General features: G+C 43.2%; 1 protein-coding gene across 1 annotated transcript in view; it reads right to left on the bottom strand.

The window, feature by feature from the left end:
• The window catches only part of Cog5 (component of oligomeric golgi complex 5), a 321,229-nt gene that overhangs the window by 4,143 nt on the left and 303,661 nt on the right, over positions 1-13,425 (bottom strand). The window contains exons 20-21 of the mRNA XM_027416994.2: positions 2,122-2,248; positions 1,482-1,561 (exon numbers count right to left, since the gene is read on the bottom strand). Of these exons, the coding sequence (XP_027272795.2) occupies positions 1,482-1,561; positions 2,122-2,248 (207 nt within the window). The remainder of the gene's footprint in view (positions 1-1,481; positions 1,562-2,121; positions 2,249-13,425) is intronic.

Raw genomic sequence — 13,425 nt, 5'->3', positions numbered from 1 at the left:
TAGTTAAAAGCAGCAGCAGGCCTGCTGAATCCTCTCCTGTTACCAAGTATGTTGAAGCTGAGTGATTATTTGGGACTCAGAAAAAAAAAAGTCAAAGACATTGTGAATCAACTAGTTAGAGGAGACCTGAACTCCCTCAGCACATCTGAAGCCTTTTTGAAAAGCATGTTAAAGTGGCCTGCCTGGGCACTGACAGGAAGCTCACCCAGCAGCCTTTCCCATGTTGGGGTCAGCTCCCTAGTGAGGAAAGAGAAGTCTGGGCTCATGTTCCGTGTCCCACACAGGTTTCCCGAGGCTCTGATGCCACACCTGCGACTTGGCACCACTCTCAGAAGACAATGGGCTCTCAGCTTCTTCAGTGGAGTGCTTTACCTGAAAAGTGCACTAGCTGGCCTGCCATATACCCATAGCCTAGAGTGACTTCCCGGGTTTAAGAGCAATGCTAGCTGGAATTAGAGGACGAGGTGAACAGGTTGACCAATGATCTAGCTGTTTCCTAGCGTGGGTGGGTGGTGGGTGGGTGGGTGGGTGACCTCCCTTGATGGGGTATAGGAAGGAAGGTAGGCTATGAAATTAGAACATCCTAAGGCCCCATGCAAGTGAGTCCCAGTCCTGGGGTTTATGGGGTGGGGGGACTGTAAGAAGCATGTGTCTGCATCAGCTCAACTGAGACCAAAAAGTTAGAAACAAAATGTGGGCAATGACACTTAAGAAATAGATAAAAGGAAGCAATTCAGCAGATGGGATGGATGGGGAAGAGACCAGAAAAACATCATCAGGTAAAGCTGAGAGAAGACTGGCCACTTCAGAGCTTGCCTCACATGGCAATAAAGTGTGCTGAGTCAGCTGAAGTAAAGGAAGTGCTGACCAGTTCTGACAAAGCTGCAGGGGGGAGGAGGTCTCTGGTGGGGTTTCCTGAGGGTTTCAAAGGGGAGTACTGATGGAGAAACATGCTCAAGCTGAATGCACAAATGCTCATGCCTGGAGATGAATGCACGCGTGCGCGCGCACGCGCGCGCGCGCGCGCACACACACACACACACACACACACTGCACACAGAAATGCATCCAGAGACCACAGTCAGAGAATTCGGTATCTAAGTAGGTTCTGAGTGATCCTTTCCTGCCGAGAACGGTTACTGTTCAAATTTCACTCACATCTAAGTGCCACTGTTTCAGTGACTGCAGCACTGAAAAAGACACATAAAACACAGAGCCAACGTGGATCCTTTTCTAGTTGGAGATGTTTTAAAGCTGGAGCATCAGGCGTGGACTGGCACAGGGGGTGAACGCCTGGAGGAACTGGGCAGCCCAATGCCTCCAGTGACACCACCATGCAAGAGCCTGTCCAATGAGGGCACTTGAAGATCTGCAGCTGCCATGTCTATGCCCACACAATCACCACTCTTTTACCACTCCCCACATTTCCTGACCTCCTGGGCCTCCAGTCCAGATGGTGCCCCTAGAACACATAGCTTTACCTGAGAAGGAGGAGCCTGTCCTTTTCAGATGGATGATCGTCCAGCCACTGGGAGAAGCGAGCATGGGACCATTCTGCCCTCTTCAGTGTTGCAATACAGAGAAGAAAGTACATTCATTAGCAAATGGCAGCAGATACTGGCACAAGAAGTACTCCATGACACTCAGGGTGAAATCACTTTCTGGACACAGGCCTTCATGCAACTGATAACCCAAAAACCTTAAGATCTGCCAACTGACTGACATGGCTGTATGAATAGAAATGCCTCGTGTCTTTTTTGTTTTGTCTGATGGTGACAACGGTGGTGATTTCTGAGGTAGGGTCTCACTCTGTCAGTCAGGCCAGTAAGGAACTCATGTTAATCCGCTAGCTTCAGCCTCACCAAGGCTGAGATTATAGGCAGTGCCACCTTAGTCAGCTGAGACATTTTTCAAAGGGCTAATTCTGGACTCATGAGGTAAATGTGACTGTTTACTGAGAAAACAGATGCCGGGCACTGGAGTTTTCTTCCATTTCTGTTCACTTTTAGAGAGACATCGGAGAATAAAGCAGGAGGTTAGCCAATAGCCCACTCAGTGAGGAGACTTTTTTAGGATGGGACTTGGGAAGACTCCATGAAGGTTCTACCCTCACCCCATTACCTGGAAGGGGGATTTCAGCTCAGCCGGTGCTCTTGTGAACAGGAACTGAATGATGACACTGAATGGAATGACATCCCCCACTGCTGGACTCTCTGCCACGTGCTCACTTGTCTGGAAGAGCAGGGGTCTAGAAGGAAAAGAAGATATTAGTTCCTATGGTTCAGCACTGGGAAACATGCTCTGTAGGGAGTCATTCTGCTTGAATATTCTTCATCTTTTTGGGGACAGAAGGGGTTTCTGTGTAGCCCTGGCTGTCCTCGAACCAGTAGACCAGGCTGGAACTCCGAGATCAGTCTGCCTCTGACTCCCAAGAGCTGGGATCAAAGGTGCGCGCCACCACAGCCAGCCCTGGACTGTTTCTGAAGCCCCTTTAAACCTCCATTCAGCCCTGGGACACATGCAGGCTCTTTCCTTAACACTCACCACTTATCAATGGGTCTGATATTACTTCACTGACACAGCAAAATTCCTTCTTAGGGTCATTTAATGAACAGGCTAAGTCAACTGAAGCACAAAGTGAAGCCTTCAAGTTAGTGTAAGTACTAGATTCTTACCTGGATCGATCCTTGTAGCTCTCACCTTATGTAAAACCCTTCTTTAGTCTATAATGTAACACGGAAGAACTCAGTTTTCTATGTATTCTTTCTAAATGGAACCTGAGTCTTTAATGCAAAGTCATTATTTGCTGACCAGTCCAACAATTTATGCCAGCCCCTTCAGTTCTGAGTCTCACCGTCACAATCCATAGCAGTAGTATGAAGGGAAATCCACTCCGCTATCAATGCTTGACCGCTCCGTGCACAGTCAGGGCGGGGATGGTGTGCAGCTGCCTTCAGCTCTGAGTTCTGACAGACACTAGCTAGTGAGCTGATGGCCGGCTGTAGAGGCTCACACCTCTTGGCAATCCAGGTGATCGACATGAGCCATGGAACACAACCCTGTGTCCTGGTCTCTTTCTTCAGCTATCTAAACTATGCCACCGTATGAAGGCAGGCAGGCCTCTGTGACACAGTCCAATCCCTCCCTTCTCTCACCAATGAGCCAGGATTTTCCTACAAATACAACCAAACCCCTGGCAATTTTTTCATATCTAAAGTGCCCATGACAGTTAGTTTGGATCACTGACTTGATGTAACATAGATTGAGCAGTAAAGTGGACCTCAGTGAGAACTGTCTGAATTGGGGTGGCCTGTGGGCATGCCTGTGAGTTTCTGGGATTACTTGATGAGGGAGAGCACCCTAGATATGGGCAGCAGCCTTTCATAGGAGGGGTCCCAGAAGGGCAGCTGAGCATCCGCCTGCAGCACAGACTCACTGTTTACCAGATGTAACTGTGGTGTGATGTGACTACTTCCAGTCCCTGTCACTTTAACCTCCCTGCAGTGATGGAGAATAACCTGGAAATGAACCAAATCCTCCTCTTCAGTTGCTTTTGTCCTGGTATCTTATCAAAGTAAAGGGTTTCAAAACTAAGACACTGCCTCACCAAATAACATGGTTTTGTTACTGTTTTCTTTAGGTATTAGGAAAGAATGTTCATTTTTATTGTCTGTAACCAGAAAGTCAGATACCTCCAAATTCTTCCTGTGGCCACACTGAAAATTTGCTACATTGCTTTGAAAATGCTCAAAGTCCAAATCATTTCAGTGTTCCATGCTGAAGAGCTTCAGGCCAGGAGTGTAATAAAGCATGAAGAAGCTGCTGGGGTAGTTTTCCTTTTGTCTGGAGGTGTCACTGTCTTTCACTGTGTGGATGACCCTGTCTCCACTCCTGGGTCACAGCTGCTAGTTTCCATAAGAAACGAATCACAGTCATCAATGGAACAGTTAATGCTTAAGCACTTACTTTTTAGACATGAGGTCAGCAAAAGTTGTTAGCCTTCACTATTCCTGCCCCAAAGTCACAACTAATGAACCACTCCCAGGTGAGAATAACCCAATGAAAACTTCAATCTTAGAAACAAGACAGGTCTTACAAAAACTACACTAGAAGCTACTGATGGTCTCACTTAAGACTACAATATTCCTCCCTGCTACTGGCACAGCATCAGAAGTAGAGCAGCCTGTACCCAGTTTACAAGTTGTGAAGACAGAACAAGAAGCTGACATCCAGTTTTCCTAGCAGTCCAAGGACAAGCATACTCTTTACCTCGGAGAAGAGTGTGGGTACCACAGGGCTGGACTCTGGAGTCAAGTAGAAACAAAGGAAGCAGAGCTCACAGCTGCTGGTGTTCAGGTCTCAGTGGTAGCTGTGCTCCTCCTGATTGTAGTGGTCCCAATCAGTGACACCAGCTAATGACAGCCTACCTGCAAAACTCAGTTAGCTCACAAAAATCTGTGCCACGTTCCACGTGGCTTATGTCTCTAGAGAGCAATCTGCCTAGCCAAAAATCTCACTCAGAAACCAGACAAGGAGATACCAGCCTTGTGTACTTCTAGCAACACTGTTCTCAATCTGTGGGTTGTGACCCCTTTGGAGGCTGAATGTCCCTTTCACAGGACCCACATATCAGAATTCTGCATATCAGATATTTACATTACAATTCATAACAGCAGCAGTATTACAGTCATCAAGTAGCAACGAAAATCATTTTATGGTTGGGGGCACCATAGCATGAGGAGTCATTAGGAAGGTATGTTCGCAAGCTAAACTTACTTGTCTGAACATAGGGTACAAATAGTGGCTCCACCTACGACAGAGGAGGGCACCAGATTCCTTGGAGCTAGAGTTACAAGTGGTTGTGAACCATCTGAAGATGGTGCTGGGAATTGAATCTAGGTCTGTGGATGATTTATAAATATTCCTAACCACTGAGACAAATATTATCTCATTATTAAATATAATTTGGATTTTTAAAACTTTCATTTTTAAATTGGCAAAGACATGTTAAATATTCCAAAAGGTATTCTATTTAGGGATAACTATTTTAAATTCAAACTCTTAAAAAATCCAAAAAACATGGATTTAAAGGCTCTGAAAGCTTTGCCACAGAACTCTGATTACTTTAGGGTAACTCTGATCTCATTTACTCTTATCAGGGAAACCCAAAACCTTGGGTTAATTCTTTTTTAGTTCACATCCCCAACACATGTGGAAATGCCTGGCACGGTGGTAAATGCCTATCATCCTCACTCTTGCAAGGCAGAGGTTGGTGATACATCCCTGGGGCAAGTTGGCTAGACTAGTCAACTAGTGGCACACAGATGCAGAAAATGTGCATGCGCACCCGTGTGTGTGTGTGTGTGTGTGTGTGTGTGTGTGTGTGTGTGTGTGTGTATCTTAGCTACTTTTTTATTGCTGTGATAAAACATCATGACCAAGGCAACTTAGAGATTTTATTTGGGGCACATAGTTTCAGAGGGTCAGAGTCCAAAACCCTCATGTCAGGAAGCACGTCAGCAGGCAGGCAGACATGGCCTGGAGCAGTACCTAAGAGCTCACATTATGAGGCACAGAGAGCTAACTGGAACATAAAATGATTTTCGTTGCTACTTGATAACCTTTTGATACCTCAAAGCCCACCCCCATGACACACCTCCTCCAACAGGGCTACACCCCCATAATCCTTCCCAAACAGTTCCACTAACTGGGGACCAAAAATATATGAACCTATTCAAGCCATTCTCATTCAAATCACCACACACACGCACTACACATGCAAAAAAAAAAAAGCCCATGTTTCTTGATTAAATTAGTATTTAAAGTATCCTATACTATAACTGGCAGGATTTCAAAACTTAAAATATTTCTATTTTATCAATAAAAAACCAGACACTATTATATATTGGTTCCTATTGGAGTCCTATTTCTCATTCTGATGATGACCTAAGATTTGGTTATTCCTAGAAGGCCATAAAATTCTGTGTAAGTCTGAGCTCTCTTTTTCAGCCCTGTCAACAAAATACTTGTATAGTGGAAAAGACAATCTGGATAAAAGAGAAATTAAAGGAATGCTATACTGTTATCTGATTTCATCTGTAAAATAAATCTCTCAAACTGAATTTGGTGCAATACTGAGATAATGGGACATATCAGATTATTACCCAAAACAAGAGTTATAATTTATACTTTAGAACTCAACATTTTCCATAATTAGAACTATTCACCCTTTATGAAGTTACAGCTATAAAATCAAGCCGATTAAAAAGGAAATCTATATTCAAAAGGTAGTAGGTCATTTTTAATAACCCAAACATCAATTAAATCATCTTACCAAATACAAATAACTACAAATGGGGCAACATCATCTAAGCAGTTTAAAAATACCATTTCTAGTTAAGTAAAATACCCTCTTCTCTTATCAACTGCCTTTAACTCCTTGGGCCACACTGTGTTTTGATTATGCTGACATTAGTTCCTATTTTCACATGTCACTTGTGTGCAGATAAGAGGTTGAAAAACCTTAGCCTGGGTCATCACAGCAGAAGAGTTGGTGGCGTGAGTGGGTTAGTATTTACTGCTCCTGGTGACTGTGTTCCTGCCTATGCAGCATCTCCTTCTAGCGATGAACAAAGTCTCTAGCACACCGGGACACAAAGCAGTATTTGGCCTTTGCATGCACATAATATTATTACTTGACCAATGGAAGGAACTATGAGCTAACATTTTTAGAAAACAAACAAATGCCACCAAACTCGCACTGCTCAACACTCTACACAGTTGGTTAGCATGGCTGTGACTGTGGAGAGACAGAATGTTGAGGATGCAGATTGTCTTGGGCTACCTTTAGCTCCCTAAACAGCCATTTATTGCTTACGTCCACCTGGGAACCAACATCCTCTGACTATCCAGTCAATCCTTACAAAAGGTCAAGATGTCATCAAGATAACCTCTGAGACCTCTGCTCCAACTCACATACCTCACCTTTGTTGAACAATGAATCTAACCATTGTTTATAACTTTACAGCGACTTTGTGAAACTGATACCATGTTAGAAGATGGTATTTGGGGTGACCTCAAGCTGTGTTCCTATACCATGGCCAATCATATTTGGCTCTCTTTGTCTCTTTGAAAATAAATTTTAAAAGAATTCTACAGATTTAGAACACAAGAGCTAAATAACACTATCAAGTATCACCAGCAAACCTGAGTAAGCATAAGAAACCAGTGACTTTAAAGACAGTATTTAAAATATGAAGTTACAGGAGCACAATGAGAAGGAATCAGGAAAGACCAACAAGGTCATCAGGATTAGCCTAGGGAAAAGAGGAAAAGAAAGAAAGGGGGCTAGAAAAATGTTTAAAGAAACAATGGGTTGAGCTTCTCCATATTAGATACCAGACTCCAGGCACAGAAATCAAAGCACTCTCTAACCAGCCCAACCTGAAGAGAAGCTCACCAAGATACACACAAGAAGGCAGCTATAGCCAAATACAAGTACAGGGGATGAGACACAAGAGGGTCTCAGCACTGTCAGGAAGCAGGCAGGGTTAGGTGCTAAGAACAAACTTCCTCTTCAACCTCCACACATTTGCCTAATGTCATTCTGATATGGAGAACTAGCCAGCTGGTTTTGTTTTATTCCCAGCTTCAGGAAATTTAAAGCTAAATCTGAAACTTAGTAAGGAAGTTAATTTTATGGTTTGAGTATTTGTGTTTTTCATAATTATCCTTCAGGATATACATAACAAATACATATACAATGTATATATTTGGTTTTTTGAGACAAGGTTTCTCTGTAGCTTTTGTTACTGCTCTATAGATCAGGCTGGCCTCAAACTCACAGAGATCCGCCTGCCTCTGCTGGTGCTGGGATTAAAGGCGTGCGCCACCACTGCCCTGCTCTTTAGGCTATTTTCAATGCAAACTACAAAGGGTGTCAGGGGGAAAAGCAGGCAGGGAGGAAGCATCCAGGCACCCCTGCACAGGACAAGCTGTGGCTAGCAGGATGGCCCACGACAGACAGGGTGGCTAAGGTGCTCAGAAACCAGGCCTGCTTAAAACCAGCTGTTTGGGGTACCTGTCCCCTTGAAACTCTAAATCGCAAAAGCTGTCTTTCTGACAAGACCAGTCAGTCTTCCTACTAACAACTGCTAAAGAGCACTGCAAGCAGCTCTGGTCTGCGTCTGCACTGGGCATTACATACACATTACCCCCTTTCAGTTTGAGTCGGCTCCCTCCCCGATTCCAGGTGGGACCTGAAGCACCAAGTTCAGAAACAATCAACACTTGAAGTGCTTTACAAAACACAATTAATTAAGGTGCTATGAATATGAAAGGCAGAAATTCCATACTGTCATTCTTAGAGATTATTTTAAAGGTAGCACTTCCACGGTTACACATTCTAGCCAGAAGGCAGAGTTAATTAGTCAGGTAGTAGATCCCTTAGAAAAAGTGTCTATTTCTGGTCAGGGAAAGTCACATTTAAATGACTCATGGCTGCACAGCTGTCAGTTTTCAGACAGCCTGTTAAGGCTAATCATGAAATGCAGGACAAGAGGTCCCCATATCCACCTGCCACCAAGCCTACCCTCCCCAATTCTGAGGGAAGGGCCCAAGAAGGCAGCAAGATCACCGAGTACAAAGCTCAGAAACTCCCATAGAATTGAGGGAGGAAACACTACCTCAGGGTGGGACAGGATGCAGCTGGCCATGTTCCGGCACAGGACACAGGACTGCCATTGGGAGAACAGATAGATGCCCCAGGAGGTGAGACTCTAGAGGACATTTTAGGGGTCACAAGGGCTGTAGAAGAGAATGACACAGTAGGCTAATGACTTGGGATAAACAGGGCTCAAAGAAGAGGTTAGATGGGCTCCTGTTAGACTCGATTGTTTCAACGACCAAGCAGGAGAAGGCCGGGTTGTGTCTAAGTATTCGTGGAGCTGTCCTGGAGCTGCTGAGAGCAGAAATCAGGGACATGAACTCTTTCAGAGGCAGGAATTTGTCACCAGTCTCTAAAAATTTGCTACTTTCCTAGATAATCTAGACAAGCATTCTCGTGTGTTTCTGGACCACACAACAAACAACGACTTGTGGAATAAGATGCGGGACCATCACCCCCTGATGGGCCCTCAGCTATTGTGGAGCATGAATGATATTGTTGTGACGTCATTGTGGCAGGCACCTGAGTACACACCAGGAATGCACTGTACAGCTAGGCCATTCACAAGCACATGTTAAGGTTGTTTTGAGCTTTCACATTGACTTTAATAATGGTTGCAGCAGTTGACATTCACTAGTGATAAGGGTTTCTCTTTCCGAACATCTTGGCCAGCACTTGTTATCTTGACAACAGCCATTCTGCCTTGGGTGAGATGGAATTTCAAAGAAGTTTTAATTTACCTTTCTTTAATGGCTGAGGTTGTTGAACACCTTTTCAAATTCCTTTGGGAATGGTCTGTCCAGTTCATTAAAATTTTGCTGGTGTTTAATTTTTGTCTTTTTTTTTTTCTTTAGGTTTTTCAAGACAGGGTTTGTTTGTGGACCCACCACTGTCCTGGAACAAACTCTGTAGACCAGGCTGGACTCAAACTCACAGAGATTTACCTGCCGAGTGCTGGGATTAAAGGTGAGCACCACCATGCCCAGCTTTGTCCTTCCTTCCATATTCCAGATATCAGGTCCCTGTGCATTGCACAGCTGGCAAAGGCCTTTCTCCATCTGTACTGTTCAGTGTGTGCACACATGCTAGTAGCCATCAGAGGACAACCTGTGGCGGTGGTCTTCTTCCTCCACCACGTAGGTCATAGGCACCAAACTCAGCTTCAGGCCAGTGGCCAGTGCCTTTCCTGGGCCATCTTGCCAGCCCCATTTGCTCATCTTCTGGGCTGTCTCTTCACAATTTTGAGTATTTCCCTTGCTGTATAGAAACTTTCTAACTTCATGTAGCATCATGTCAATTTGCAATTTTCTGTGCTAACATGGTCCTTTTCAAAACGCCCTTCTCTGTGCCTGGCTTAAGTATTTCCATTAGTTTTTTACCAGCCTTTCTTTCTTTTCTTTCGTTTTTTTTTTTGTTTGTTTTGTTTTGTGTTTTTGTTTGTTTGTTTGTTTTGGTTTTTCGAGACAGAGTTTCTCTGTACTGCTTTGGAGCCTGTCCTAGAATTTGCTCTATAGACCAGGCTGGCTTTGAACTCACAGAGATCTGCCTGCCTCTGCCTCCAAGTGCTGGGATTAAAGGTGCGCGCCACCAATGCCCGGCTATACCAGCATTTCAGACATTTAGTCTTATGTTGGTGTTTTTGATACAGTTTGAACTCATTTTTGTGTGGGACGAAAGACAAGGATCTAGTTTCTCTATTCTAAAGGTAGAAATCCAGTTTTCCACTTGTTGAAAGCGCTGTCTTTTTCTCTAATACATGTTTTTGACACTTTTGTCAAAAATTAGATGGCTGCCATAACTGTGTGACTGGTCTACATACCTTCTTTTCCCTTCTACTAGTACCATATAGTTTGTTACTCTGGCTCACTAATATAATCTCACAGGCAAGCACCAGTTTTATTATGCTTTCTGCTTAGGACTGCTTTGGCCATTAGGAATTTCTAAGTTTCTATGTCAATTTTCATTAATTTTATAGTTCTGTGAAGAATGCTAATGGAATTGGATTAGGATGTTGACTACCTAATGTAGTTAGACTACCTAATGTAGACTACCAACATGACCAGTTGGTAGTCTGCTCATCTTTATGATTCTACCCATCCAGTTAGCACAGCAGGGCTTCTCCTCTAATGTCTTCTTCAGTGTCCTCAATATGTCTTTACTTCCTTGGCTGGGTTTATTTCCAGGTCTGTTATTGATCTGTTTTATGGTAAATAGAATTTTTCCCTATTATTTCTTAGGAAGTTTGCTATTACATATAGAAAAACAAACACTATTTCTATATGTTTTGTATTCTGCTGAAGTGTGTATTAGGTCTCAGAGTTTTCTGATGGAGTCTTCAGAATCTTTTAAATACAGGATCATGTCATCTAAAAATAGGGATGCTTCCCCTTTTCCATTATTATTTGTGTCCCCTTTACTTCTTTTTGTTGTCCTACTGTCCTACTGAGCAAGAGCAGAGAATGGGCACCTTTGTCTCATTCCTGATTCTAGAGGAAATGCTTTTAGTTTTTCTCATTTAGTACAATGTTGACTAAAGATCTGCCATGTATAGCCTTTGCTATAATGAGATACAGGCCTTTGATTCTTACTCTCTTCATTAAGGGATTCTAAGCTTTGTCAAAAGCCTTTTTGCATCTGAGTTGATCGTGTGGTTTATGTCCAAAAGTTTATCTCTGTGTTGTATTACATTTATTGATTTGAAACCAACATGGTCATGTGATTTTTATTTTATGTGTATGATGTTTTGCCTGCATGTATGTCTGAGCACCATATGCATGCCTGGCATCACAGAGGTCAGAAGAGGTCATGGGATCTTCTGGAAATGCAGTAACAGATATTTGTGAACTGCTATGGTGGGTGCTGAGAATTGAACCCAAGTCTTCTGTAAGAACAGTGCTCTTAACTCCTGAGTTACATCTCTAGCCCCATTACTTTTAAAATGACTTTTAAATTCAGTTTGTTAGTATTGCATTATGAGTTTTGGTGGATGGAGAGATAGCTCAGTGGTTAAAGCTACTATTCTTGCAGAGGATCTGGGGCTTAGCATCTCCATTGCAGCTTACAGCTGCCTGTTATCTCAGTTCCAGGGGATCCCATGCCCTCCTCTGGCTTCCTCAGGCCTCTACTCACACATGGCATGCATAAACTCTACATAAAAATAATACATATACACATAAAAATAGTAAATAAAACAATTTTTAAAAGGATTTTTGCATACAGGTCCTGCAGACACAGCTGAATCTGTAAAGTGCTTGTGGTGCAAGCATGGATTCCTGAGTTCTATCACCAGAAACCATGTAAAATATCTGGGCATGGTGGCATGCACTTGTAATCTTAGAACCTAGACAGAGGTTTGCTGGCCAGCCAGTCTAATCAGCAAGCCCCAGCCAGTGAGTTTTTTTCAAAACAAAAACTTGAAGATGAATGGCACCGGAGGAATAAACGACACCAAAGATTATTTTCTGTTCGCCACCACCCCAATGCATACATATACATACATAGACCCACACATAAGCACACACACACACACACACACACACACACACACACACACACCACCACACACCACACACCACACACACATACACACACACACACACACACACACACACACACACACACACACACACACACACACACACACCACAGAGTTTTTGTTTATCAAGGAGTTTGAGTTTGGCAGCAGTTCTCATTGTTTTGTGTTTACTGGGTTTTGGTTTCAAGACAGTGCTGCCTACTTTGAGGAATGAGTTCAGTTATGTGCCTCCCCTTTCTAATTTGTGGGGCAGTTTGACTGTTTACCTCACTGGAACCTAGAATAACTTCCTTTTGCATTTTCAATTTTAGGAACCTTAGATCTTTTCTTTCTTTCTTTGGTTACTTTGGCCAGGGGCTCACTTTTTCAAAGACCCAACTCTTTGTTTGATTGAATTTATGCTACTCTTAGTGTTTATTTCATAAATATCTGTTCTTTTATTTATTTACTTACTTACTTGATGACTTTATTTATTTATGGTTTTGGTTTTTCAGGACCGGGTTTCTTTGTGAAGCCTTGGTTGTCCTGTAACTTGCTCTGTAGACCAGGTTGGCCTTGCACTCACAAAGATCCGCCTGCCTCTTGCTTCCCAAGTTCTGGGATTAAAGGCATGCACCACCACTGCCCCAGGTGCTGCTCTGATCTTGATTGCTACTAGTCATCTGCTTTTGGCTTTGGACAGCTCTTGCTTTTCTAAGACCTTGAAGTATACTGCTGGCTTATTTATTTGAGATCTTTCTGATCTTTAACTTAAGCACTAGAGCTATAAACTTCCTGACTAGAGCTATAAACTTTAGCTACAGTCAATGGTTCTGGTAAACTATTCTTTCATTTTTATTGGACTCTAGTAACTTTTAAATGTCCTCCCTAATCTCTTCAATCAGCACTGGTCATCAAGAATGTCCTTCGAGGGGACTGGCAAGATGGCTCAGTGGGCAATAATATTTGCTGCCAAACCTGATGGCCTCAGGTTAATCCCTGGAATACATAAGGTGGTAGGTGAGGAACAACTCCTATAAGTGGCCTTCTAAGCTTGACATGTATGCTATGGCACACACATGACCACACCTACAAATAAATGAGTGGTATAAATAGGTGTATATGTTCTACTCTAAGTCACTTCATAGTGTGTAAAATAGTTTCCCGGTTGTACCTTGCTTTGACAGTCTCCATTTTACAAACAGATTTTTACTCCCATTTTGAGGATGGAAGATAATTACATGCA

This window comes from Cricetulus griseus, chromosome 5 (genome assembly GCF_003668045.3).
Source record: "Cricetulus griseus strain 17A/GY chromosome 5, alternate assembly CriGri-PICRH-1.0, whole genome shotgun sequence".
Taxonomy (NCBI): domain Eukaryota; kingdom Metazoa; phylum Chordata; class Mammalia; order Rodentia; family Cricetidae; genus Cricetulus; species Cricetulus griseus.
This window is presented reverse-complemented; position numbering and strand designations above follow the sequence as displayed.